The sequence below is a fragment of the Muntiacus reevesi genome, chromosome 4 (genome assembly GCF_963930625.1).
Source record: "Muntiacus reevesi chromosome 4, mMunRee1.1, whole genome shotgun sequence".
NCBI classification, from domain to species: Eukaryota; Metazoa; Chordata; class Mammalia; order Artiodactyla; family Cervidae; genus Muntiacus; species Muntiacus reevesi.
Window position 1 is genome coordinate 47,830,123 of NC_089252.1, and position 27,046 is coordinate 47,857,168.

At 49.1% G+C, this 27,046-nt stretch overlaps 1 protein-coding gene across 4 annotated transcripts in view; it reads left to right on the plus strand.

Annotated features, from left to right (window-relative positions):
• MAPK4 (mitogen-activated protein kinase 4) overlaps nucleotides 1–27,046 on the plus strand; it is a 172,438-nt gene that overhangs the window by 88,753 nt on the left and 56,639 nt on the right. For all 4 annotated transcript variants that reach the window (XM_065932742.1, XM_065932744.1, XM_065932740.1 and 1 more), the window contains one exon: nucleotides 15,722–17,158. In XM_065932742.1, coding sequence (XP_065788814.1) covers nucleotides 16,613–17,158 — 546 coding nt within the window. In that variant the 5' untranslated portion in view covers nucleotides 15,722–16,612. The remainder of the gene's footprint in view (nucleotides 1–15,721; nucleotides 17,159–27,046) is intronic.

Here is a 27,046-nt window from a genome sequence, read left to right on the forward strand (position 1 = left end):
AACTGTACACGATCGGGGATATAAGGATGAACCAGCCACTGTGCTTTTGCTTTCGGGACATAGGTGCAGCTGCGTGAGATGACTGCCTGGGTATAGGCATTGTGCCCACCATCCTGGAGAAAGGAGTTTACTCTGAGGTCGGCAGGGTTGACATTTGGTGGCACTGCTCCAAGGACCCTAAGAGGACAGGATTGCTGACATACAGGCTGTGTGTGCTGGGAAAACAGAGTCAGGGACTGCTGCCACAGTCTCTGTGTCGTGGGGTGCGGTTTGGGGAGTGGTTGGATTTGAGACAGGAAGATAATCAGGTCCGATGCGGGAGCTGTGTGAAAGCTTGAGCTTCAACCTCTGGACAGTGGGGAGCTATTGAAAATCTTTTTTTGTAAAACAGGAGAATGAAATGATCAGATGCATTTCAGATATCACTGGAAGAAGAAAGGAGGATGGATTGTAGAGAATGCAGGAAGTTGGTGAGCGTACAGGGGCTATTGAGGCTTCATTCATTCATTCATTCACTCTAAACCTGTTCGTGGAAGAAGCCACAGGGGCTACAGTGCTCTCAGCTGCAGGGAAGCCAATGTGCGTGGTTCTCGCACCCTGCTGCTACAGTGGGGTGAAAGCTAGAGGGGGTCCGATGCAGGCTCTGGACGTGTCAGAATATCCAGGACCTAAGCTGAGGCTGTGTGGCTGAAAAAAAAAGGGGACAGATGGCAATATTTCCAAGAAAAAGTCTTATCTCCCCCACATCACCACCTCCCCCTGTTCTCTCCGATCACAGCCCTCACCAGCTTTCCCTGGGATGCGATCCCACTGGAGACCCCAGCAGCGCGTGGGAAGAGACAGGCAAGCCCAGGCTCAGGAAACACCCTGAGCATAGGCACAGGGGGTGGGGGGGCTCCCAGATTTCTCCAAGCCTTCGTCCCCGTCACCTTTTCTGACAACCCAAAAGAAATCAGAGCCTCTTGGGAGCCTGTGGGCGTGGGGTAGAAGCCAACAGCCCATTTCTGTCTGCAGTTGTGTTGAAGAACGAGGGAACAGATCGATCCACGGGTCAGAGAGAGGATGATCAAAGTCAGTGTTTGGTTTGCTTTTTGTTTTATTTCAAAGAAGAGCTCAACTTTATCATATAAAACTGAACAAAGGGATACGAGTGGACCGTGGGTCCTGGGCCCGCCGCCTCAGTTCGGGTCGGTCAGGACTCTTGCCAGCCCCTTGGCTCCATCCTGACAAAACCCCCCCTGCTGTCCTCTCCAGACTTCCTGGGGCCCCGCCTCGTGGCCACAGGCAGTACACCCTAAGACTCTCTACCCACCCACACTTGGGATCCTAATTTGCAGTTTCGGCGGTTAAGACAGATTCTAAACCAAAAACAAGTCACATTGTTGCTCGAAAAAAGAAAATTATTTTGTCATTGGTCATATAAAGTCTTACTGTAACAGCAAACTTCTTCCCACCTAGAAAGTTCTCACTGATGGTAGGGGTTGCTCCCACCACCCTTGGTGAGTAAGGGCATCAGTCCTCTGTATCTGTGGGTTCCGCATCTGCAGATTGAAACAGCTGCAGGTCAAAACTGCTAGAAAAAAATTTCCAGAAAGTTTCAAAAAGCAAAACTTGAATTTTCCGTGCTCCAGCACCTAGTAACGTAGCAGTTTTTACTGTACTAGACCAAGTCGCTCAGTCATGTCTGAGTCTGTGAACCCAATGGACAATAGCCTGCCAGGCTCCTCTGTACATGGGATTCTCCAGGCAAGACTCCCCTCCTCCGGGGGAATCTTCCCAACCCAGGAATCAGACCTGTGCCTCTTATATCTCCGAGCATTGGCGGGCAGGTTCTTTACCTCTAGCTCCACCTGGGACTCCCTTATTGTATTAGGGATTGTACATAGTCTTGAGATTTGGAGTACGGGAGGATGTGTGCAGGTTATTTGCAGATACTGTGCCGTTTTATGTAAGGCACTGAGCATCCTTAGATTTTGGTATCCACAGGACTTCCTGGACCACAGACCCTGGGGAATGATGGTCATCTCTCTCTACTTACTCCAAATAAGAGGTGACCAGTGCTGTACAGGACAGCTCCTTCCAGCCCACCCCTTCTAGAAGCTGTTCTGGAAGGCAGCTCTGTCTATGATGCACGCCAGTCAACTGCCTTACCTACCCCTCTGAGCCCCAGTTTGCTCTGGCCTCCGAGCATTGATAGGTATTGAGGGCAACATCTACCCAGTAGCCTTCCTCCCAAGATGTGGCTTGGAGACTGGATCTGCCTTTAAGCCTGGGAGTGGCTGGGCGCTTCCCCAGGCAGCTCCCCGCCCACACCCTTGCCTTTTCTCTTGTTCCCGGCACTGGAGAACTCCAGCATGAGGAGGACACAGAGCCTGGTTTCTGCTGCTGCTCAGAATTCATTAAATCTTGAGGCTGGTGTATCTGGAGCCTGTAGAGAAAGGGTGAGGTGAAGGAACGCTTCCCTGCATCCCTGCTCCACCCAGACACTCACGCCGCCTTGGCCCAGCTACCAGCCTGATCCAGGCTTCCAGCTAACGACGCCCAGCAGGTAAAAAAAATCCAGTCCCTGCCTGGGACTCCCGGTACCCAGGAGAGGCGTGGAGTCAGTGGCCGCGGCATGATTATGTTTGTCTGTATTGTGTTGGTCACGCTGCTGCCCTTCTCAAAGTTCCAGCACTTTCTGCAGTGAGGACTTTTAATGATGTGTGTGTCTAAGGCTCCCGGGCAGCGAGGATGGTCTGGGTACCAAGTGCTCGCAACCGCCCAGCAACTCAGTAAGGGGTTAGGAGAGGCGTCTGGGGGTGAGGTGGGGCGGGGTCCCTCTTTCTTCCCTTACACCCCTTCTCTGTCCCCTCACTTCTGCTCCCTGGTCTCCTTCTCCCCCTTGTTCACCCCTCCAGCTCGGGCCCCACCTTGCCTCTTTTCAGGATTCGGAGTGCCCACTGTCTCGCTGGTACCTTGAGGCTTAAGTCCACGCACACCCCTGTGTTTCCTTCATGGTCTCGGTTTTGCGTGAACAGACAGCGGGGGCTCTTGCCCCTGGCCTGTGGGGGCTCGGCTCTCCCCAGTCCAAAATGGACTTGGAGCCTTCCTGACACCGCAGACACTGGCTCCGTCCCTCCAGGGTCCGTCCGGCACCGTGCTGGGCATCAGCCCTGCGCTTCCTCGGTGGGGACAGGGACCAAGTCACCATCCCCTTGCCCCTCCTCCTCCCCCAGCCCGGCCTGGCTCCCAACGCCACTGTCACTGAGGGGAGAGGATCGCAGTCTGGAAGGCTGACAGCTGCTGCCACACGGTCCATATGCCACGCTTTTCCCCGTTGCTGAATAATTACTTAATGATTTGAGGAGGCGGGGCTGCTCCTTCCCAGCCCGCCAGTCCTGGCCGCCTGCTGCTGTCTGGCAACCTGGTCAGGACGCCGTTCCTCTTTGATGGAGGCTGTCTTGGCCTTTTGCATGGTGGTCCTGAGGCCCAAGAAACCACTGGAGGTGCCTGCGCCCCAAACCGGCAGCCTAGGGCACTCCACACAGCCTGATTCCCACCTCTCTGAGTGACCTGAAGAGTCATTGTCTTTTTCTGGGTCCCAGTCTCCTCATCTGGCAAATTGAAAGTGTCAGTTGCTCTTCTGTGACCCCATGAACTGTAACCCTGTAACCCACCAGGCTCCTCTGTCCATGGGATTCCCCAGGCAAGAATACCTGAGTGGGTTGTCATTTCCTCCTCCAGGAGATCTTCCCGACCCAGGGATCAAACCCAGGTCTCCCGCATTACAGGCAGATTCTTTGCCGGCTGAGCTGCCTGGCAAGGGTGAGGGTGATTGGTGTGAGCTGAGCTGGCAGTGTTCTGACACCCAGGATGCTCACCTTTCTCCAGATGAAGTCAAAACCAGCTAAGAATACATGTACCAGCTGGAAAACCTGGTGTCGCCATCTCGGCTCCTGTTCTTTGCCTCATTTATCTCAAGAGCCCCAGGGTGGGAGACGGGCAGGTTCAGGGGAGGGGGTGGTCCCTGCCCACCTTCCTGCTTCCTCTTGCTCTCTTGCTTCCATTGCTTTTTTCTCCAATCTTCCTCCACTCCCTTCCCAGGCAGTGGAACCATTCTTCTCCAGGGAGTTCTCATAATCGAAAGGCTGATCACTTCCTTCCCTCCTGCTTTCACGTCCAGTAGGTTTTAATGGCCTTGACCATCAAACATAAGAGGCCTGTTTGTATGTAGAATCTCTCACAGGCTTGCGGGGGCTCATTGCGTCTAAGAGGCCAGTGACACTCGCTGGTATGTCTCCAGCTAGAGCGAGGAGGAAAATGAAAAGACAAGCACCCATCAGCACATTTCCCTTCCAGTGGGTCATGTTCCTCCCATGTGATCTCTGTGGCTTGAGATCATGAGTCTTGGAGTCTCATAACCTTTCAGTGAAGGAGGTGTTCACAGGGAGAGCGGAGGAGAGGGCGATGGACACTAAGAGCAAGTGGCCTCACTGTGATGGGCTGGGTTAGCCCCCTGGTATGAAGAAGCAGAGACATCACTTTGCCTACAAAGGTCCATATAATCAAAGCTATGGTTTTTCCAGTAGTCATGTATGGATGTGAGAGTTGGACCATAAAGAAGGCTGAGTGCTGAAGAGTTGATGCTTTTGAACTGTGGTGTTGGAGAAGACTCTTGAGAGTCCCTTGGACAGCAAGGAGATCAAACTAGTTCATCCTAAAGGAATTCAACCCTGAATATTCATTGGAAGGACTGATGCTGAAGCTGAAACTCCAATTCTTTGGCCACTTGATGCGAAGAGCTGACTCATCTGAAGAGACCCTGATGCTAGAAAAGATTGAAGGCAGGAGGAGAAGGGGATGACAGAGGTTGAGATGGTGGGATGGCATCACTGATTCAATGGACATGAGTTTGAGCAAGCTCTGGCAGATGCTGAAGGACAGGGAGGTCTGGCATTCTGCAGTCCATGGGGTCGCAAAGAATTGGACACGACTGAGCGACTGAACTGAACTAGGTGTCTCAGTCTGTTTGGGCTCCTACAACAAAGTACCATAGACTGAGTGGCTTATAATTACCTGAGGTTTGTTTCTTGTGATCTGGGGAAGTCTGGTCATTCCCATTTCACAGATTAGTAGCTCCTTGCTGGAGAGCACCCAGCCAGCGAGAGGACTCGAACCCTGGCCTGCTGGCCCCCCGCCCGCAGCTTTCCTCCTCGGCTGTGACAGTGCCGCGTGGACCAGAGATTGTTGCTGTCATCTGAGCTGTCAGAATACCACCTCTTCTGTCACTGTGAACAGGGGGATGCAATCACCAGGAGAGAGAACATTCTTTCTGCTCTACGAATGATTTCTTCGTACCTTTGAGCGCAACCCCTGGATATGATTAGCCTCCGAGGGTAGAGTAGGGGGTAGTGTGTGGTGCATCCACTGGACAAAGGGCCAGGTTCCTGGGAAGTGGACCAGTGGAAGGAAGTCAAGAACTCCATGAAATTTATTAAAGGGACTGTACCGCACGCAGGATTCGAATCAGGAAAAAACTTGTGACATTCTCGCATCTGGGTGGTATCTCATGAGGAGAAAAGAAGTGAGTATCACAAATTTGAGTTTGTCGGTGACACTCTGGACCACGGGGCTTCTCAGAATCCATTTCTTCTGCCCTGTGCTGTGCTTAGTCACTCAGTCATGTTTGACTCTTTGTGACCCCACAGACTGTAGCCCGCCAGGTTCCTCTGTCCATGGGAATTCTCCAGGCAGGAATACTGAAGAAGGTTGCCATGCCCTCCTCCAGGGGATCTTCCCAACCCAGGGATCAAACCCAGGTCCTCCTGCGTTGCAGGAGGATTCTTGACCATCTGAACCACCAAGGAAGCCCAAGAAGACTGGAGTGGGTAGCCTATCCCTTCTCCAGGGGATCTACTCGACACAGGAATCAAACCGGGATCGCCTGCATTGCAGGCAGATTGTTCTGCCAAAATATTATTTATCATTAAGTAAGTTAAGAATTAGGCATTGGGGCCAGAGTGATGCACATGGGTCACTGCCTCTCCAAGCTTCCAATCAAACACTGAAGACAAGGGATTAAAGCTCAGACTAAAAGGGAGAAAGTAGTATAAGAGGGGAGAACACAGCCTGACAGATAAGCTAATCTGGGGAGGGAACAAAGCAATCAGGGAAGGCTTCATTTAAGCTTAGACCCAGAGGAGAAGTAAGAATTAGCCAGAGGAAGAGAGGAAACGGCTTGCATGGAGGCCCAGAGGCAAGAGAGAAGATGACGTATTCAATGGATAGCTGGTGAATAGAATCGAGGAAGCTGTGAGGTCAGAGGCTGATACCATTAGAAGGGATGCCAGTTTCCAAGGCGATTTAAAGGATCAAGGCAAGTGCTTCTCCTCCAAGGAACTGGGGAGACTAAAGAAACAAAAGTGAGCCCTCAATTGTGAGAGGGACGGCGGTGGGAACTTCATGGCAGGAGCCCCCATAGGAGATGACAGAATGCATGAGGGTTGCAACCAAGCCTGGATCAGGAAGTGGGCTCAACCCCCATCTAGTGTGTGATCTTGAGCAAGTCACTTCACTTCTCTCAAAACGGAAGGGAGGGGAGGGGACAGGTGCCTGCCCTGCACAAATCGCTGGCACTGTGTTTATTCACGTCGAGAATAATTATGCCTTCCCCCGCATGGGCCATGGAGCTTCAAACATTGTTGAACATGTGTGATGGTGCCCAGCACATAGTAGGCCTTCAGTAAACAGCAGCAAGTCAGACTGTGTGCCTGGGGAACACGGTGGGGGCTTGATCCCAGTGGGGGCAGGAGCTCAGAGAGAGCCTGCCCGTCTACGCAGATCGGCTCTGCCCTGAGAACCAGCTGCGCGCAGTCAACAGGGACTCTCAGGAAGCTGATGGAGAGGGGTTCTCGGCTTCCTGGCTCATCAGGGCAGAGGGGTGATCACTGGTTAGCAGCATCTGCTGTTGGTGCAAAAACGGGTTGATAGTAGTACACGTGATGCATATTTGCCATTTCTGATCTAAATGCTGTATCCTCTAGCTACAAACCAGGGATCTTTCAGCATCCTTGCCATGTGCTGACCCTGCAGGTGGGGAGTAAGTGGCTCCCCATTCGGGCCCCGGCGTTTGGCAGGAACAGCCAGATCTGAACACCAAGCTCCTCCAGGGACCACGATGGCTCATGAAATCTGGGCTCAGAGAGAGTAGTCTCGGAATTCAGGAAGGCACAGTGGCCCGTGGGCCCCGTGCAGTGGGTGCTAGTGTGAGTGTGGGAGAAATGAAGGAGGCAGGCTCTGCTTTGGGGAGGCTGAGACCCTGGCTGGGATCTCTGCCCTTTAGAACGCAGTCCAAACAAAGCAAGCCCCAAAGGGCTCACCTTATTTAGCCACTGAAGTCATAGCTGTCCTGATTTAGATTTTGAAAGAGGCCAACATCTTCTGTGATCCCAGGTTTTCTTCCTTAAGGAAAAAAAAGTTTTTCCTTTGCGTAGATAAAGGTCAAATGGAGAAGTTGTGTCAAATCAGAAGGATTTCGGTGCTGGCACACACACACAGCCTCACACACTTGTGATCCGAAAGTCACACTTGCAGCCTCCAGCCTGGGCAGGTGCAGCTCCTGCCCCCATGCTGTTCCCGTGGAGACCAGCACCCACTCCCCACCATGTGAGGACCCAGACTGCCCGCCCCCAGCTCTGCACCGATGTGGGCTTTGGAGCTCCAATGAGGTCGCCGGAATTTCTCTCCGAGCTATTTCAGTATTGTTGGGAGGCTTGGGAAGCCTTTGTTCTCCCTGGCTGGTTACGTAATTTTCAAGAGAAAAGACAGAGGAAAGACTGAACTGAATGCTTCCAGAGTCTGCTTTGGGGGGAGGCAGTAACCCCAGAGTCTGATGTTCCCTCTGCTCCTTTTATCCTTCCAGCCCCTCTGGAGCTCTCCTCCCACCCCGCCTCAAGGAGATGAAGATAAAACAGGTTCCCCTCCTGTTTCTTATACTTGGCCTCCCCACTGACATGTTCTGGAGGAAGCCGTATACAGGAAACCAGCCAGGGCCAGTGGCATCGCTGCCTCGCAGGGACATGAAGGCGTTTGCACATCTCATGGGGGGATGCTCACTGGGTCTGGCCTGGGGACCAGGGCCTGTCAGTGGCTCCCCACTTGGGACATATGTGTATTTTAGGCCAAGCAATGCTTTGGGCCTGGGGTTGGCGGCTGAACTGCTGGCTGGCGTGTGAAGGGCTATCCTAGGACCTCGGCTGGAGTGTCCTGGGGGTGAGAGAGGCTTGGGGCGTAGGACCTGCAGCCTGAGTCGGCATCATGGGTGTCGACCCTGGGGAGAGCCAGCTGCTCCTGCACATAGGTTCCCACAGACAAAGGGCTTCCGGGCTCAGACACCTTTCTACCCGTCAACGCCCCCCCAGCCTATTCACCTCCCAGGTGGAGGGAGTGGTACTTCACGAGTCAAAAGACCAGGAAGAGTTGTTCCCCTTGATTCCTGGGCGCCCCACGGCTGCTGCCTAGTGCAAGATGCCCAGAGGCTCAGCGCTAAAAACCGGAGAGAACCCTGTGATCACTGCCGCGGGATCAGCAGCCCTTTACTCGGTGAGGCCACGTGGTCACCTCTCTTCTGAGCTCGTGTGGCATCCTTGCTTGAGCCCCACCTTCATCCCCAGCTCACCGTCTCTGTGTGTGTGAGTCACTCAGTCGTGTCTGACTCTTTACGACCCTGTGGACTGTGGCTCGCCATAACCCTAACCCTAACCAGCCTCCTCTGCCCACTCCTCCCTGGAGGGATTCAAAAAGCTTTCTAATCTGGGCTCGGGGGCAGTTGTCTTTCCATACGGGTTATACTTTGTCATAACCCTAATCTTACTGCAAGCAGGTAGCCATCCCTGTGTCAACTGGCATTTATTTCTAGAATCCTTGCTGTGTGTCAGACACTGGACTCACCCATGGGGTTATGTCAGTGAATAAAGAAAGGTAAGGTTTCCCAGCAACCCTGATTCCCCAGGATCCTGTCTGGCTCTGGAATCTGATGGGATCTAAGCCAGCTCTGACCCAGGAAACCTACCCGGAGACTCACGGTCTCAGGCCAAGTCTTGGCCATGTCAGAAACTGAGGTCTCCAGCTCCCTCCCCTCCGTTAGTCGCCTCTGGCCTGTAATAAACACCCCCACATTTAATGCCCTTAAACAGCACTTGCCGTCACACGGTTTCTGTGGGTCAGGATTCTGGGCCCAGCTTTTAGCTGGTGCCTGTGGTGTAAGGTCTGGGTGAGACTTCAGTGGGGCCGTGGCCTCCGGGGCGGGCTGCAGTCCCCTCAAGCTCACCCTCCTCCAGGAGGCTTCTCTGACTGACCTGCCTGGTCCTAACTCCTACACCACTTACAGGAGAAGCACCAAGTTGGCCCCCAAATATTCTTGCACCGTTTCTGTAATTGTTCTGTGGGCCCACTCTCCCTGTAGGAATATAAGCTCCTTGAGGTCAGGAGCCATATGTTCCACATCTCTTTATTTCCCACTTAGACCAACCATATACTTTCTATCAGGTATTTCAGGTTAGGAACAAGCCAGTAAAAATGTCTTAAACAAAAATAGAACTTGACCATGTCACTTGGCAGGAAAGCTGGAGGCAAGCATTTCCAGTCTTAGCTTAGCTATTCAGCGATGTCTGCAAGGCCCCATGCTCGTCTGCCAACTCCAGTGTGCTGGCTTTGTCCCCAAGCTTGTCCCCACGTGGTCTCAAGATAGCTGCTGTGACACTGACACCACGTCTTCCTACAGCTTCATCTAAGGACAGGGAGGAAGGAGAGAAAACTGTTTCAATGAAGTCCTTCCAGTGATCTTTCCTATAAGGCTATTGTCCAGAACTAGATCATTTGACACCTCTAAACCACGCACTGTCCAATGGGAGTTGCATTAGCACGATTGGCTTAGACACATGGCGCTCGGTGGGGAGGGGTGTGGGAGATGTCATCACCCTCTGGGATTTTGGTAATGTGTGAGGCTGTCACAGGAACCAGCGGTGCTCTTGGCATTTAGTGGGGGCAGAGCTGGGGTTGCTAAACTTTTGGTAATACTGTACTGTGTTGTTGCGAGCCCGCCAGGCTCCTCTGTCCATGGCATTTCCCAGGCAAGAATACTGGAGTGGGTTGCCATGTGCTTCTCCAAGGGCTCTTCCTGGCCCAGGGGTTGAACCCACATCTCTTATGTCTCCTGCATTGGCAGGCAGGTTCTTTACCACTCAGCACCACCTGGGAGGTCCCCAGAGCCTCACGAAACAAATAACTCTACTGTGAAACTGGCAATGCTGTCTCTGCTAGAAAGTGCTGCTTAGGACCTGTGGTTCTCTGCTGGGTGTGATTTTGTGCCTCCTCCACTGGTGATAGTTTTCAATGATTAGAGATATTTTGGTTGCAACAACTAGGGGTCACTACTGGTGTCTAGTGGGTAGAGGCCAGGGATGCTGCTGAATATCCTACAACTCACAGGCCAGGCCTGCAGCTGAGAACGAAAGTGCAAATGTTAGTTGCTCAGTCATGTCTGACTCTTTGCGACTGTGGTATGCCAGGCAGGAATACGGGAGTGGGTTGCCATTCCTTTACTCCAGGGGATCTTCCCAACCCAGGGATTGAAGCTGGCTTTCCTGCATTGCAGGCAGATTCTTTACCATCTGAGCCCTCAGGGAAGCCCCAAGAGTGACTTAATCTTAACTGTGCTGATGTTGAGAAGCTCTGCTGTAGACCCCCCATCCAACCACGGGTCATCCCTGAGTTGGCCCAGACTTGGTCTGTGTTCCATTGGAGGAAGTGGGAGTGGTTCCTGGGGAGGTGGGACCCTCCCCCTAGGATGGCCAGTCCCTGCAGCCAGGGGCTCTGGCCTCTGAGGCTTACAGTTAGAGAAGAGGTCAGGTACTGGTTGGAAGGCAGGGTTATGGTTGTTTGAACTTAGCAGAGGTTTTGTTTGTTTTTTTATTGATTTTGTTTTTTTGTGTTTGGTACGTTTTCTTTCACCCAATCTCATTTTAATGGTTCACTTCTCCATTTTTCTTTGTTTCAAGTGGGCTAATTAACTGTGATCTCCACACTGGGGCTGAACACATGCTGGAAAGGGGGCTGCTTTGTGCTTTAAGAACCCCAAGATGTGCCTCCCCCAGACTTGTCCTTCACTCATCCCGGGAGTCGCACTGGGTCTAGATAGTTCTTGGTGGGAGTCACTTACTTGGGCTCAGCTAATATGTTACAGGGATGAGACGTGTGGACTTTGGCAGCAGGCACACTCGTGTTTACACCCCCAGATTTGCCACTGGCTGCTTGTGTGACTTTGGGAAAGTTGTTTCCCTCGGGGGCTTTGTGGGAGAATGATGTCAATCCCAAGGCGCTCTCATAAGACCCAACCAACTAATGTCAGTCCCTTGGCCCAGCGTGAACCCTCCCTGTGTGTAGGTACCCCATCTTCATCAGGTTGTCTTTGCCACTTCCTCAGAAAGCCTCTGTGAAGATGCATGTGGGGTTTGGGAGTGAGGCCCATCAACAGCACCATAGAATCATCAAAGAGTTGGAAGGTAGTTTGTTGGAAAGCTGGGTCCTGAGGGCATGAAATGTATAGATGAGCTGAACTAAGCCTGATGGAGTCTGGAGCCCAGGGAACCTCCTAAGGAGGGCAGTCTTGGGGCCTAGGGCAGCTCCGAGGGGAAATGAGGTAGGGTAGGAAGGGCCCGATTACCGCATACTTCAGTGCCTCCTTGAGAACAAGCTAGAAGATGTTCCTACATGATCCAGAGCAGGGGTCAGCAACTTACCCCCTGACCAAACCCAGCCCCCCACCTATTTTTGTAAATAAAGTGTTCCTGAAATGCAGCCATGCCATTCATTTAGGTATTGTCTGTGGTTGCTCTTGTCATACAAAGACAGGGTTGAGTAGTTGTACCAGAGATGGTGCTATAAAGCCTAAGATATTTATTCTTGACCCTTTATAGGAAAAAAAAAATTGTCAGTCTCTGCTAGGGCACTTCATTCACATAGACTACAGCATTTAGGATCACCAAACTTTGAGTCAGGCAGACTCGACTATGATATGAATGATAGCACCTGGAACTGTGCAGTGGATAGCCTGTTCAATGGTAAACATCGGCCCTGCTCAGGGAGGCTTTCCTGTAAGTTTTTAGATGCTCAGGAGTGGGAAGAAAGCAGTGTCTGGGAAATGTCAGCACCTCGCTGGGGGCCATAGTTCCTGCTGAAAGCTGCCAATGTGAGGTTGGGGAGGATCAGAGGAGGTGAGTCTAAATTTAGACTTTCCAAAGCCATTTTGTAAACCAGAGCCCCAGGAGTCCTCGAAAGGGGCGGTTGGCACACACCAGCTCGTCTCTGGTTTGCCTCTGCATGTTAAAAGCTGAATGCGTGAGAGGATAATTAATTGGCCTCAGATAAGAGATTGGTGGAAAGTTGGTGAGAAATCAGTGGAGAGGAGAAGCTCCACTGGACGGAGTCCGGGGGTAGAGCTTTCTGTTTGTGTGTTTTATTACAACGTTCCCCATGGAATCATGGGAGCCTTGCTGCCCTTAGAAGAATTACATGCATTCTTCTCCCTGAGTGTCATTTGAGCCCAACTGAGCCATGACCTTTCCGCCTCTCAAGGTGAATGCCAGCTCCCTAGTTCCCAGTCACACCTGTGATTCAGAGCAGCTCTGAGCCACCACCTCCAGATGGGGAACGGCTCTGCTTTGCTCTAGAAGTTTCATCACATCGAGAGCTGCCATCCACCCTCTGCCCAGGAGGGTACATCCAGGGTTGGGGTCTGGGACTCCCCAGGGCCGATGGGCCCACGCCAGCAAAGAAGCACTAATCCGAGACTTCTTAGGTAATTGGTATTTCATAATCAGTCCACCTGTGGGAAAAGGCAAAGGGTTTATTGCAGAAATTATAGAGAAATGATATGGGAAAACTTAGAAAATAGGAGGTTTGAGAAGGGATGAATCACAGTAAACTCAAATGGGAATAGAGAAATGATCAGATGAGGGCTGCCTGGTTTGTGTTGAAATGCTGAGAGAGGCAGCATCTCTGTTCAGAAATATTGGTTTGTCTGAGCAACCGAGGCTCGTGTGAAGAGCTCTGTAGCAATGAACACGTTGCATTGGGGCAGCAGCGGAAGGGAGGCCGGCTGACTGTCTCGGGAAGGTGGGCATTGCGGTTCTGTAGACGTAACAAGTGGACCGAAGGTAACGCCAGTCCCCGATTATGGTCTGAGTGCTGCTTCGTGTCCTGGACTTGAAGCTTAAAGTCAGGTTGAGAGATGGACACGTATAAAAAGTTAAATAACAGCCCAGATTAGTATATGGCAAATGTCAAACACAGTATATGCAGACGGATGTACAGGAGTTCAGAAAAGATTGGAATGTCACTGAGGACACTTCAGAGGGGAAGTGAGACTTCATCTGGACTCAGAATGATGGACAGGGTTTCAACAAGTGGGCAGGAAGCAGAACATTTCAGGAACTGGGAAGATGCAAGCAAAGAAGCAAGGAGGTTAAAGAGTATATTTAGGGGCCATGAGTTCAGTGGAGTAGCTGGAATAGAGCCTTCCCAAGGTGAAGAGGCACCTGCCAATAGTTTGTTGAGCAGACCACTCTCTCTCTCTCTCTCTCTCTCTCTCTCTCTCTCTCTCTCTCTCTCTCTCACACACACACACACACAGCAGCCCCTCTGTCTGTGAGAGGAAGAAGAAAGAGTTTTAAAAATAAATAGAGCCCCTCTTAATTATCCACAGATTATCTGCACTGCAGCTGATATGGAACAAATCCTGCCTGCAGCTTGCTGGTGACGTCATCTCCCTGTTTAGGTGCTCATTCCCGTCCTTCTCTATTTACCGCCCAGTGGGGGCCGGAAAGGGAAGAAGCCTTCAGTGTCTCCCTTCATAAAGCAAAATATACAATTGCCTCTGTTTGCTGTGCGCTTGGGAACCAGGCCAAGTGTACAGGTAGAAAGTGAAAGGAGTTCCAGTTTAGTTTCTATTCCCTGACTTGGGCAGCAGGAATTGGAGGAGGGATGGAATAGGGCCCCAGGTGGTTCTTTTCTTCCCCCGAATTAGGTGACCAAGTGGACTTCACTGCACAGGCCACAGATTGACTGAGTGGGTGGTCTCAGCACTATCTCTAACTGGCTTGGAATCTTCAAAGTGAATGGTGTTTATCAATTCCTCAAGTGTTTATTGACCCTGTCTGTGCTAGAAGCACTAAGCTGGCGTTCTTTGAGCCTCAGTGCCCTTATTTGCAAAGTGGAAACTCAGACTAGAATTGCAGTCTCTCAGTGGAGATGCTGGCATTATTCATTGATGGAGATGCTCGTCAGGATGGTTAGCAAAGCCGGCTCTGCCCATTAAAGCCCTGTAGTGACTCCTTGTCAGAGTAGCCAAAGAAGGCAGGACCACCCTCAGTTAAGGACCACTGGACTTGTTTGCTACAGTTGCTTCCCAATCTGAAATTCTGATTATTTTGTGCCTGGGCCCAATAAAAACATGTATAGTAGAATTACTGAAGGTTGATGAAACATCAGAATAGCAAGTACATCTTATTCAAGTATAAGGGAATTTTTAAGAGTAGCAGCAACAGGTAATATCTCTTGAGCAATTATCATGTTTCAGATTCTTGGCAAATTCCTTTCATTAGAAGTCTTTAGACAGCATCTGATTGTTTACTATTTCAGATCACTTGTGTCCTCTAATTTGTCCCCTTAATTTTAGATCATTGAGTTGACAATTGTCTTGCTTCATTTACCATTTGCAAAGTTCAGATGTGTACATAGCCTTGTAGGGGACCCTACGGTATGAAGAGAATTAAGTGGCTAGATTCACTCCTTTGCATAGGATACAGTATTTGTTCTCTGTATATATGTGGACTTAACAAACTTATGAAACCTGTGACTCCCTAAGAAGCTATAATATTGCCTTTACTTCAGAGATCTAACTTGCTATTTTTGCCATTTTTTTTCCTTCCCACTTAAGTCCTTTGCCTGTAATTTGAGTCAGGGGCAATCAGGATATGATCTGATTCATTGCTTTCAAGAGCTAGGTCCCCATTATCTAAAAGAATACAGTTCATCGTGCCAGTCCTACTGTCATGCTAAGAAGTCTGTGTCCTGCTTTGCTGTGCAGAAAGTTCCTTTTCTAGGGTGGCAATAAAATTTCCTTATAGTTTGTATGTATGCATTCTTGTCCTATTACATGGAAAGCAAGAGATGCAAATAATTAAATCTGTGTTTAGCAAATTCTCTCAAAATATTCAAAGACATTTGCAAAAGAAGGAGGAAAAGGGGTCCAAGTAGAAAAACAAATTTATTGATCCCTTATTTTCCATCTGCAATGAGTTTCTTTTTTCTGTTACCCTTCTCAGCTAGTGCTTCTGTGTGTGCTTGGAGGGCATAATGAATGATTTTTACAAAAGTCAGAGCTGATCACTGCCACCCACAGTTTGTGCATGTTAACCTTCAGGGAGAAGGCATTTACATTAAAGGCACACGAGCTGATGATCTTATCAAATCAATCCATCTTCTCTCTCTTCCAGGGGAGCGTTGCACACAGCAGACTGGGTGGCTTGGGCAGTGCAAAGCCTGGAATCCCCTGAGCAAGCAATGTTTCAGCTGGCTGGACAGATCAAATAACACTTGGGCTGGTTAACAAAAGGCACCCAAGTGGGAAGGTGTTGGAAGCTGAAGTGTGGAAATTTACCCAACATTGTTTCTTTGACAGGGAAGGAGACTCGGTCTGAAAGATGCTGCATTCCTGCCAGCCTCTCTGGGTCCAGCAGAACACAATCTCCTTCACGGTGATGTGGATGAGGGGGTGACAGAGGACGCTGCCTGCATCTGAAGTCTCCGGAGGGTCCAGGCTAGGCAGGTGAGACCCAGGTCTGGGACTTCAGGTGCAGCTTGGTGTAGAGCTCATGAAAGGTGCATGAATTTCTCCAGCTTTCTTCACCAACATTCAACAGACTTGTTTGGGCTTCAGAATCTGAGAGGAGCTGGTAGAAAGGAAAGCTGGCAGAGGTACCAAGAAGTCCCTACAAGCCTCTCAAATCCACTGTTGGGATCCCTTCATACTGCTTGGGACCCGGAGGGCAGCTCCCAGGCTGCCAGAGGCTGCGATACCACTAGACTTTGGACCATCTAAAGGAAAGGAACACAGCTCAGCATCGGCTCCACATTTGAGCCAGAAGGAACCTCTTATAACAAAAGATTTAAAGGGGAGAGTTTCTGCATCTTTACTTTGTGGTCCATCATGAGAGAAAACTTTCCATTCACATAGATAATGGGACTGGGTTTTCTTTCCAAGACACTGTATTTGAAAGAATCATGAGCCATGCTAAGCTTCCAGGGAGGCTCAGGGTACATGGGAGTTGGTGGACAGCCTTCCCAGGGCAAGGCTAAGGGAACAGTCTGAGCCTCCAGCTTCTGCAGCTCAGCAGGTATGGACAGATGCCACTCTTGTCCCCAGAGAGCCAGTGACATCACCAGGAGGAAAGGCATCCTTCAGCCTTGGGACTTGACACAATGAGGAGGGCTGGGGAAGCCAGGAGCTGGGACTTGGTCTTTCCTGACTGCCCCTCTGTCTCACGGGCAGCGCCTGACCACTGAGCCAACCATGGCCGAGAAGGGCGACTGCCTCGCCAGTGTCTACGGGTATGACCTGGGCGGGCGCTTCGTTGACTTCCAGCCCCTGGGTTTCGGCGTCAACGGGCTGGTGCTGTCGGCCGTGGACAGCAGGGCCCGCCGGAAGGTGGCGGTGAAGAAGATCACCCTGAGTGATGCCCGCAGCAGGAAGCACGCGCTTCGGGAGATCAAGATTATCCAGCGCCTGGACCACGACAACATCGTGAAGGTGTACGAGGTGCTGGGGCCCCAGGGCACCGACCTCCAGGGCGAGCTGTTCAAGTTCAGCGTGGCCTACATCGTCCAGGAGTACATGGAGACCGACCTGGCGCGCCTGCTGGAGCGGGGCACGCTGGCCGAGGAGCACGCCAAGCTGTTCATGTACCAGCTGCTCCGGGGGCTCAAGTACATCCACTCCGCCAACGTGCTGCACCGGGACCTGAAGCCCGCCAACATCTTCATCAGCACCGAGGACCTCGTGCTCAAGATCGGCGATTTCGGACTGGCGAGGATCGTCGACCAGCACTACTCACACAAGGTATGTCTGGCTGCAGCGGCTGAGACGGGCGGTCCATGGAATCCTCCAGAACGCTCAGTGTTCGAGAGGGTATTCCTAGCTCCAGTGGAATCAAAGGACTGGGGTCAGTACTTGGGGGGAAGCTGGAGGATGAGAGAAAGAGGGGAGGTCCGATTCTTAGTCTTGCCTCTGCCACGTGGCCAGGACCAATGATTCATGGCTCTCCCATAGGGGGTTGGATTAGATGATCCAGCTCTAAACTCTGTGGCTTTATAATTGTGCAGCTGGGGAGCTCCCCAGTGGTGTAGTGGTTAGGATTCCAGGTTTTTACTGCCGCGGCCTGGGTTCATTCTTATGGGGGATCCCGTAAGCTGTGTGGCATGGCCAAAAAAAAAAAAACTTGTGCTGCTGGTGAATTTGCCTCTAGCTCCTTTTTATCCCCGCCATCCGCCTAACCTCTTCCTCTCCATACCCTCTACTCAGGACTCCCCGGGAGGCCTCCCAGGGTTTGAGTCTGACTCTCTGGCTCATCTCGCCTCCTCCTTCCATCACAGCTGCCTGACACTGTGTTCCAGTCTCTCTGTGGACAGAGGCACGAACGGTGACTCTGATAAACTCATTCTCAGCGTACCTTACCCAGCGAAGGGCTCAGCTCTCCCAGGTCCCGCAATGCCCTGGACCCGCAGTGTGATGGTGAAGCCACAGGGTCTGGTTGCATGGTGGTCAGCTAAACGCTCCAGTGGCTGCAGAGATCAGAGCTGACCCGGCCACACTGACACTCGTTCTCAAGGCCTCTGACGACTTCTTACCTAATCCACTGGGCCCTTCAGGAGCTAGGAGTTCTCAAAAGTTCTGTTCTCCTTACCCCAGTTCCTCTGACTTTAGGGGAGCCTCTGAGCATCTCAGCCAGGCACCCCTCAACAGAGCTGTGGGGTGGCTGTGATTTCCAGCCTCCTGCCAAAACTTGTGGATCATGAACTTTTACTTCTGGGTTGGCCAAAAAGTTCGTCCCGGTTTTCCTGTAACATCGGGCAGAAACACCCGAATGAACTTTCTGGCCAACCCAAGAGAATACATGCATTCCACAGGAAGTGGGTGCACCATTACCTGTTACCAGCCACAGGGCTGGGGCAGGCAGTGAGTGGGGAGGGCATCTCTGACCTTGAACGTGTTCCGGCTTTCTCTCTGAGGCCCCCTTCCTCTGCTCTCCCCTACCACCCTCTCTGCCTCCAGCCAGAAGGTCACAGACACTCAGAAAAGGTGCTGACCGGCCTGGCGCAGCTGCAGTGGGGTGGCGGGGGGAGGGGGCTGGGGGCAGGGCTGCCTGACCCCCCTCCCTGGCTAGAACCTGGGCTCCAGCTCAGATTTCAGACCTCGAATCAGCCCAGCTGGCTCTCATTGCCTGGTGCCGCCTGAACCATGAGCTTGCCCTCTGTCCCCGCTCCTGCAGCCAGGCCATCTGTCAAAACTGACAGTCGAGTCTGTAGGAAGGAATGTCCACGGTGGGGGAAAAAAAAAAAAATGCCATTCCCTTCTGTCTTCCTAATCCCCTGTGCTGGTTCTCTTTTTTTCAAAGGAGCAGTGATTCCAAACAATTGAACCAAAAGTTTTAACCCAAATCTGCCCTTATTTGGTAAAAGGACCATAGAATCCGTGACACTGTTATTTCTGGGATGCCCAAAACCACCTTCTGGATTGGAATAAACCAGGACGTTTGGAAATAATAAAAGGAGCTTTTCTTCGATGCAAGTGAAGTGTTATTATGGGAACGGGCGCAGAACAGCACATGGTGGAGGCTTTCAGGAAAATGAGGGCGGGGGGTTGTTGGGGCAAACAGTGTCTGTGGCAGTGATTCCTAAGGAGGTGTGAGGAGGTGATGTTGTGTTGGAGGCAGAGACCTGGGCTCCCTTCTGGGGATGCTACCTGGGACAGTCACCCCCTGGGAGCCTCCATTTCCCCATCTTTGATAAAGGTGATTGTTTATGCCCTGCCTGCCCCCCTGGCTTGTGGTTATGAATCAAAATGGAACATAGAAGCAAAGTCCCTTAGAAAGTAGTAAGGACCCCCCCACCCCGCCCCGCTCAGAGTGCTGGCTGAGTACACGGGGCCTGGGAGCTATGCTGGGAGCCACGGAGGAGCCCCAGGTTCACTGACCACCAGCCGTGGCCGTGCGCCTGTCCTGCAGGGGTGGGAAGCCACCGTCTCTCTGGTTGGGACTTTTCATTTTCCTGATGCAGAGGAATTTAGATGCTCTGACTTACTCTTCCGTGGGCTCTCTTCAATAAAATTAGCTGTGGGAGGTTTAAAAAAAAAATGACTGGAGCCAGTGACAGGCCCAGTAGGTGCCTACATCAGCCCTGGGTTTGGCAGGCGTCCCCCACCCCCACCTGCCTCCTCCCTGGTATGCTGCCTTTAGCTTCCTCCCTACTCTTCCCCAAGTGATGACGAAAGCTTTATATTCGGTGCCTTTATCTGATTGCATTTAAATCAGTTCTCATTTAATTCTCATAATGCCGTGAGGCACTTTGGGCAAATGGTCCATTTTAAGATGGAGAGAACCGGCTTTCTCAAGATTACTTGGCTGACTGCGGCAGAAGGGACACAAGAATTTGGCCTTCTAGCATCTTTAAGGATGGTCTTTCCATGCGCCATTTCCTCCTTGGAGGCTGTCTGGCTCTTCCCTTCCTTTGAGTCCTCCCCTGCTTCCCCCCTGCTCCCCATAACCTGGATCTTTTAGCACCCACCATTGTCTGCTTTATGGTATTTCTGCCGGTGTCTCCTATGCTCTCTTAGGCTAAGAACTCCGTGGTTCTTGGCGGCATATCATGTTCATCTCGGTTTCCTCCAGGGAGTCTAATCCTGTACCCGAGACACGGCCCAGGTGACTGTGTTGACTGTCCTGAACAAATGGAAGAATTGTCATGGGCCAGCACGTTGCAGATGGCAAGCTAGTTGGGCTCACTGATTCCATGTGCTTAGAAGGTTTGACTCTCAGAAAGACACTTGGCATTCTTCCAGCCGACGGAAGTCAGAACGTGCACCTGCTCTCCCTGGTGTGTTTGGAGGACGACTGCCTTCACGTGAGCCGCTCTACACTTGACCCCTCTGAAAGCTTCAAGGATCCTACACTTGCACATTTGGGCTGCAGCCAGTGCCTGTGTGTGGGTTACAGCCCAGGGTCAGGGACGGGCTTTGCCATCTGACGGCGGGATCGGGAGCGGGGGGAGGAGCTGGACCTGGGTGCAGCAGCTGGTGCTCGTTGTCCTCATCGTAGCTTTGTCCTGAGTGGGCAGCAAGTCTCCTTCCCGTCCACGTCGCCCCTCGTCTAGCACAGGGCCTGGCCCAGGGTATGTGTCCACTGTGTTTGTCTCATGGAGAAAAAGGCCTTCTCTTCTCTGATGAGTGTGTGACAGCTTTGAGCATCAAGTTACAGTCAGCAAGCATTCTGGGCACATGACCCCTTCCCACACCACGCCGAGGGTCTTTGATTTTGCAAGGCAGAGGGCAGCTAGAGGCCCTGGTTGACCCACCCTGACAGTAGAATTTGGCAGTGGGTAGCAATGGGGTCCTCTGATGGCTCTCATCAGACACGACATGGGGGACCCCTGGTTTCTCTGTGTCATTCATCCTATGACCTCAGATCCTTTACCCTTGTGTAGCTCATTCCCAGACTAAGAGATTCCATAAGGAGACCTCCCAATCATCTGGTCCATTTCTTCCATTTCACAAATGGTAATACTGAGGCCTAGGAAAGAGATCTGTTTAAGAGCACACAAGGATTGGCTGAGCCAAGGGTACCATGCCCACTGTTCTTTTTCTGAGCTCCTTGCCAACTGTCTGATCTGTCAAGTGGGGCCATCATTCCCCTCCTGCTTAATTCATAGGATCCTTGTTAGCATCAGTGAAAGCAGGGATGTCAAGGGCTTTCCTGATGCACGAAAGGCTAAATCACTAACACAACCACTTGCCCAGTAGATGCCATGGGAACACCAGGCAGACACCCAGATGTCAGCTTCCCCTCCACCGACATATGGACCCAAGGCCGGGGGGGCGCACATGCTGCAGTCCACAGGGTGGCAAAGAGTCAGACGTGACCAAGCAACCGAGCAACCTGACGTGATGGCCGAAGGGCGAGTCAGGAGGCCCCACCTCCTGAGGGCGGCTGCCCGGCCTGTGTTCTTGTCATGAACCCTTTTCTGCCCGCCTCCTCGGCAGGCCTGCTAATTAGTTCCTTGTGTGTGTTGTCAAGAGGAGGCAGCTGGAAGATCAGAGCATGTTTCCCCTTGAATTTATCCTATTAGGGAGTAGATGAGCTCAAAAGAGGGGGGAAAATGTACTTTAAGACTTCACTAAGTTCTGTGTAAATTCTGAGAAATGTCAGGAGCCCCCAGGAGAGGGTGCTGAAGGCTGAACAGCACGTTGACAGCCTGATTAGCTGTGTGAACACGTCCCTCCAGGCAGGGGCCTGTGAGGGGAAACCATCTTTTGTCCTTGCCGGGGGTTGCCAGCCGGCCTGCCTTTCCTGGGAGCGGTAAGCAGAGAAACCTGCAAAGGAAAGCAAGCAAGAAAAAGAGGCCCATAGCATATGTCTTGGTGGATCATTCGAGCAAGTGTAAGTTTTCTGCCAAGCTGGCCTGCCTTTGGGTCCTGACCCCTTTCTTTTGGGTTGACCAGAAGGTTGTTAAGATGCAGAAAGTTCCATAGGATGTTATGGAAAAACCTGGGCTTTCTGGCCAACCCAATCCTTCAGAACCCTCCATCTTCTTACCTTATAATTTGTGATTGGAATGCTCTCACACTCTGCCTCCATATCTCATGAAGATTTCCTTAGAAATCAACTAGTACCATCGTCCTCAAAGCGTGGCTCTGGACCAGCAAGCAGCATCAGCCTTACCTGGGCACTTGTTAGACATGCAGGTTCTCAGTTCCCATCTCAGACCTACTGGATCAGAAACTCAGCGTAGGGGCCCAGCAAGCTGCAGTTCAACACACCTCCAGGTGATTCTCATGAGGGTGAACTTTTAAGCATCACTGATCTGAAGATGTGGAGTAGCTTGTCTGTGAGCAAGCTACTTTTATTTTGTGAGCGTTCCTTATAGTTTTTTTTTAAATATTTGTTTATTTGGTTACATCAGGTCTCAACTGGGGCACGGGATCATCGTTGCATCGTGTGAGGTCTTGTTGCGCTGCACTGACTCTCTAGCTGAGCTCATGAGCTCAGTAGTTGTGATGTGAGAGCTTAGTTGCTCCGAGGCATGTGTGATCTTATTTCCCCACCCAGGGATCGAACCCATGACCCCTGCATTGCAAGGTGGATTTTTAACCACCATATCACCAAGGAAGTCCCCAGAAAGTGGACACTCCTGGTGTATCTGCTGATTCTTGCACTTTTGAGGTTCTCAAACTTGAGCTCAATGAAGAAGGCTAAGAACTCCTCCAAGGTAACATAGGTGTGTTTGAAGTAGGTACCTTAACCAAAAGGGGTACTTAATGGTGGTGATATCAGGCACTGTGATGGGGGAATTGTGAAGATGGTTTTAGCCAGGTTGACTTTCTTTTTTTTTTTTTTTTTTTTCTTCTTTATTTTTTTTTTATTTTTTTTTTTTTTAAATATTATTTTATTAGTTGGAGGCCAATCACTTTACAACATTTCAGTGGGTTTTGTCATACATTGACATGAATCAGCCATACAGTTACACGTATTCCCCATCCCGATCCCCCCTCCCACCTCCCTCTCCACCCGACTCCTCAGGGTCCTCCCAGTGCACCAGGCCCGAGCACCTGACTCATGTATCCCACCTGGGCTGGTGGTCCGTTTCACCATAGATAATATACATGCTGTTCTTTCAAAACATCCCACCCTCACATTCTCCCCCAGAGTTCAAAAGTCTGTTCTGTACTTCTGTGTCACTTTTTCTGTTTTGCATATAGGGTTATCGCCACCATCTATCTAAATTCCGTATATATGTGTTAGTATACTGTAATGTTCTTTATCTTTCTGGCTTACTTCACTCTGTATAATGGGCTCCAGTTTCATCCATCTCATTAGAACTGATTCAAATGAATTCTTTTTAACGGCTGAGTAATATTCCATGGTGTATATGTACCACAGCTTCCTTATCCATTCATCTGCTGATGGGCATCTGGGTTGCTTCCATGTCCTGGCTATTATAAACAGTGCTGCAATGAACATTGGGGTGCACGTGTCTCTTTCAGATCTGGATTCCTCAGTGTGTATGCCTAGAAGTGGTATTGCTGGGTCATATGGCAGTTCTATTTCCAGTTTTTTAAGAAATCTCCACACTGTTTTCCATAGTGGCTGTACTAGTTTGCATTCCCACCAACAGTGTAAGAGGGTTCCCTTTTCTCCACAGCCTCTCCAGCATTTATTGCTTGTAGACTTTTGGATAGCAGCCATCCTGACTGGCGTGTAATGGTACCTCATTGTGGTTTTGATTTGCATTTCTCTGATGATAAGTGATGTTGAGCATCTTTTCATGTGTTTGTTAGCCATCTGTATGTCTTCTTTGGAGAAATGTCTGTTTAGTTCTTTGGCCCATTTTTTGATTGGGTCGTTTATTTTTCTGGAATTGAGCTTCAGGAGTTGCTTGTATATTTTTGAGATTAATCCTTTGTCTGTTTCCTCATTTGTTATTATTTTCTCCCAATCTGAGGGCTGTCTTTTCACCTTACTTATAGTTTCCTTTGTTGTGCAAAAGCTTTTAATTTTCATTAGGTCCCATTTGTTTATTTTTGCTTTTATTTCCAATATTCTGGGAGGTGGGTCATAGAAGATCTTGCTGTGATTTATGTCGGAGAGTGTTTTGCCTATGTTCTCCTCTAGGAGTTTTATAGTTTCTGGTCTTACATTTAGATCTTTAATCCATTTTGAGTTTATTTTTGTGTATGGTGTTAGAAAGTGTTCTAGTTTCATTCTTTTACAAGTGGTTGACCAGTTTTCCCAGCACCACTTGTTAAAGAGATTGTCTTTTTTCCATTGTATATCCTTGCCTCCTTTGTCAAAGATGAGGTGTCCATAGGTTCGTGGATTTATCTCTGGGCTTTCTATTCTATTCCATTGATCTATATTTCTGTCTTTGTGCCAGTACCATACTGTCTTGATGACTGTGGCTTTGTAGTAGAGTCTGAAGTCAGGCAGGTTGATTCCTCCAGTTCCATTCTTCTTTCTCAAGATTACTTTGGCTATTCGAGGTTTTTTGTATTTCCATACAAATTGTGAAATTATTTGTTCTAGTTCTGTGAAAAATACCGTTGGTAACTTGATAGGGATTGCATTGAATCTATAGATTGCTTTGGGTAGAATAGCCATTTTGATAATATTGATTCTTCCAATCCATGAGCACGGTATGTTTCTCCATCTGTTTGTGTCCTCTTTGATTTCTTTCATCAGTGTTTTATAGTTTTCTATGTATAGGTCTTTTGTTTCTTTAGGTAGATATACTCCTAAGTATTTTATTCTTTTTGTTGCAATGGTGAATGGTATTGTTTCCTTAATTCCTCTTTCTGTTTTTTCATTGTTAGTGTATAGGAATGCAAGGGATTTCTGTGTGTTAATTTTATATCCTGCAACTTTACTATATTCATTGATTAGCTCTAGTAATTTTCTGGAAGAGTCTTTAGGGTTTTCTATGTAGAGGATCATGTCATCTGCAAACAGCGAGAGTTTCACTTCTTCTTTTCCTATCTGGATTCCTTTTATGTCTTTTTCTGCTCTGATTGCTGTGGCCAAAACTTCCAACACTATGTTGAATAGTAGTGGTGAGAGTGGGCACCCTTGTCTTGTTCCTGATTTCAGAGGAAATGCTTTCAATTTTTCACCATTGAGGGTGATGCTTGCTGTGGGTTTGTCATATATAGCTTTTATTATGTTGAGGTATGTTCCTTCTATTCCTGCTTTCTGGAGAGTTTTAATCATAAATGAGTGTTGAATTTTGTCAAAGGCTTTCTCTGCATCTATTGAGATAATCATATGGTTTTTATCTTTCAATTTGTTAATGTGGTGTATTACGTTGATTGATTTGCGGATATTAAAGAATCCTTGCATTCCTGGGATAAAGCCCACTTGGTCATGGTGTATGATTTTTTTAATATGTTGTTGGATTCTGTTTGCTAGAATTTTGTTAAGGATTTTTGCATCTATGTTCATCAGTGATATTGGCCTGTAGTTTTCTTTTTTTGTGGCATCTTTGTCTGGTTTTGGAATTAGGGTGATGGTGGCCTCATAGAATGAGTTTGGAAGTTTACCTTCTTCTGCAATTTTCTGGAAGAGTTTGAGTAAGATAGGTGTTAGCTCTTCTCTAAATTTTTGGTAGAATTCAGCTGTGAAGCCATCTGGTCCTGGGCTTTTGTTTGCTGGAAGATTTCTGATTACAGTTTCGATTTCCTTGCTTGTGATGACTCTGTTAAGATCTTCTATTTCTTCCTGGTTCAGTTTTGGAAAGTTATACTTTTCTAAGAATTTGTCCATTTCATCCAAGTTGTCCATTTTATTGGCATAGAGCTGCTGGTAGTAGTCTCTTATGATCCTTTGTATTTCAGTGTTGTCTGTTGTGATCTCACCCTTTTCATTTCTTATTTTGTTAATTTGGTTCTTCTCTCTTTGTTTCTTAATGAGTCTTGCTAATGGTTTGTCAATTTTGTTTATTTTTTCAAAAAACCAGCTTTTAGCTTTGTTGATTTTTGCTATGGTCTCTTTAGTTTCTTTCGCATTTATTTCTGCCCTGATTTTTAAGATTTCTTTCCTTCTGCTAACCCTGGGGTTCTTCATTTCTTCCTTCTCTAATTGCTTTAGGTGTAGAGTTAGGTTATTTATTTGGCTTTTTTCTTGTTTCTTGATGTGTGCCTGTAATGCTATGAACCTTCCCCTTAGCACTGCTTTTACAGTGTCCCATAGGTTTTGGGTTGTTGTGTTTTCATTTTCATTTATTTCTATACATACTTTGATTTCTTTTTTGATTTCTTCTATGATTTGTTGGTTATTCAGAAGCGTGTTATTTAGCCTCCATATGTTGGAATTTTTAACAATTTTTTTCCTGTAATTGAGATCTAATCTTACTGCACTGTGGTCAGAAAAGATGACTGGAATGATGTCAATTTTTTTGAATTTTCCAAGACCAGATTTATGGCCCAGGATGTGATCTATTCTGGAGAAGGTTCGGTGTGCACTTGAGAAAAAGGTGAAGTTGATTGTTTTGGGGTGAAATGTCCTATAGATATCAATTAGGTCTAGCTGGTCCATTGTATCATTTAAGGTTTGTGTTTCCTTGTTGATTTTCTGTTTAGTTGATCTATCCATGGTTGTGAGTGGGGTATTAAAGTCTCCCACTATTATTGTGTTACTATTAATTTCCTCTTTCATACTCGTTAGTGTTTGCCGTACATATTGCGGTGCTCCTATGTTGGGTGCATATATATTTATAATTGTTATATCTTCTTCTTGGATTGATCCTTTGATCATTATGTAGTGTCCTTCTTTGTCTCTTTTCACATCCTTTATTTGGAAGTCTATTTTATCTGATATGAGTATTGCGACTCCTGCTTTCTTTTGGTCTCCGTTTGCGTGAAATATTTTTTTCCAGCCCTTCACTTTCAGTCTGTATGTGTCCCTTGTTTTGAGGTGGGTCTCTTGTAGACAGCATATATAGGGGTCTTGTTTTTGTATCCATTCAGCCAATCTTTGTCTTTTGGTTGGGGCATTCAACCCATTTACATTTAAGGTAATTATTGATAGGTGTGGTCCCGTTGTCATTTACTTTGTTGTTTTGGGTTCACGTTTATACAACCTTTCTGCATTTCCTGTCTAGAGAAGATCCTTTAGCATTTGTTGAAGAGCTGGTTTGGTGGTGCTGAATTCTCTCAGCTTTTGCTTGTCTGTAAAGCTTTTGAATT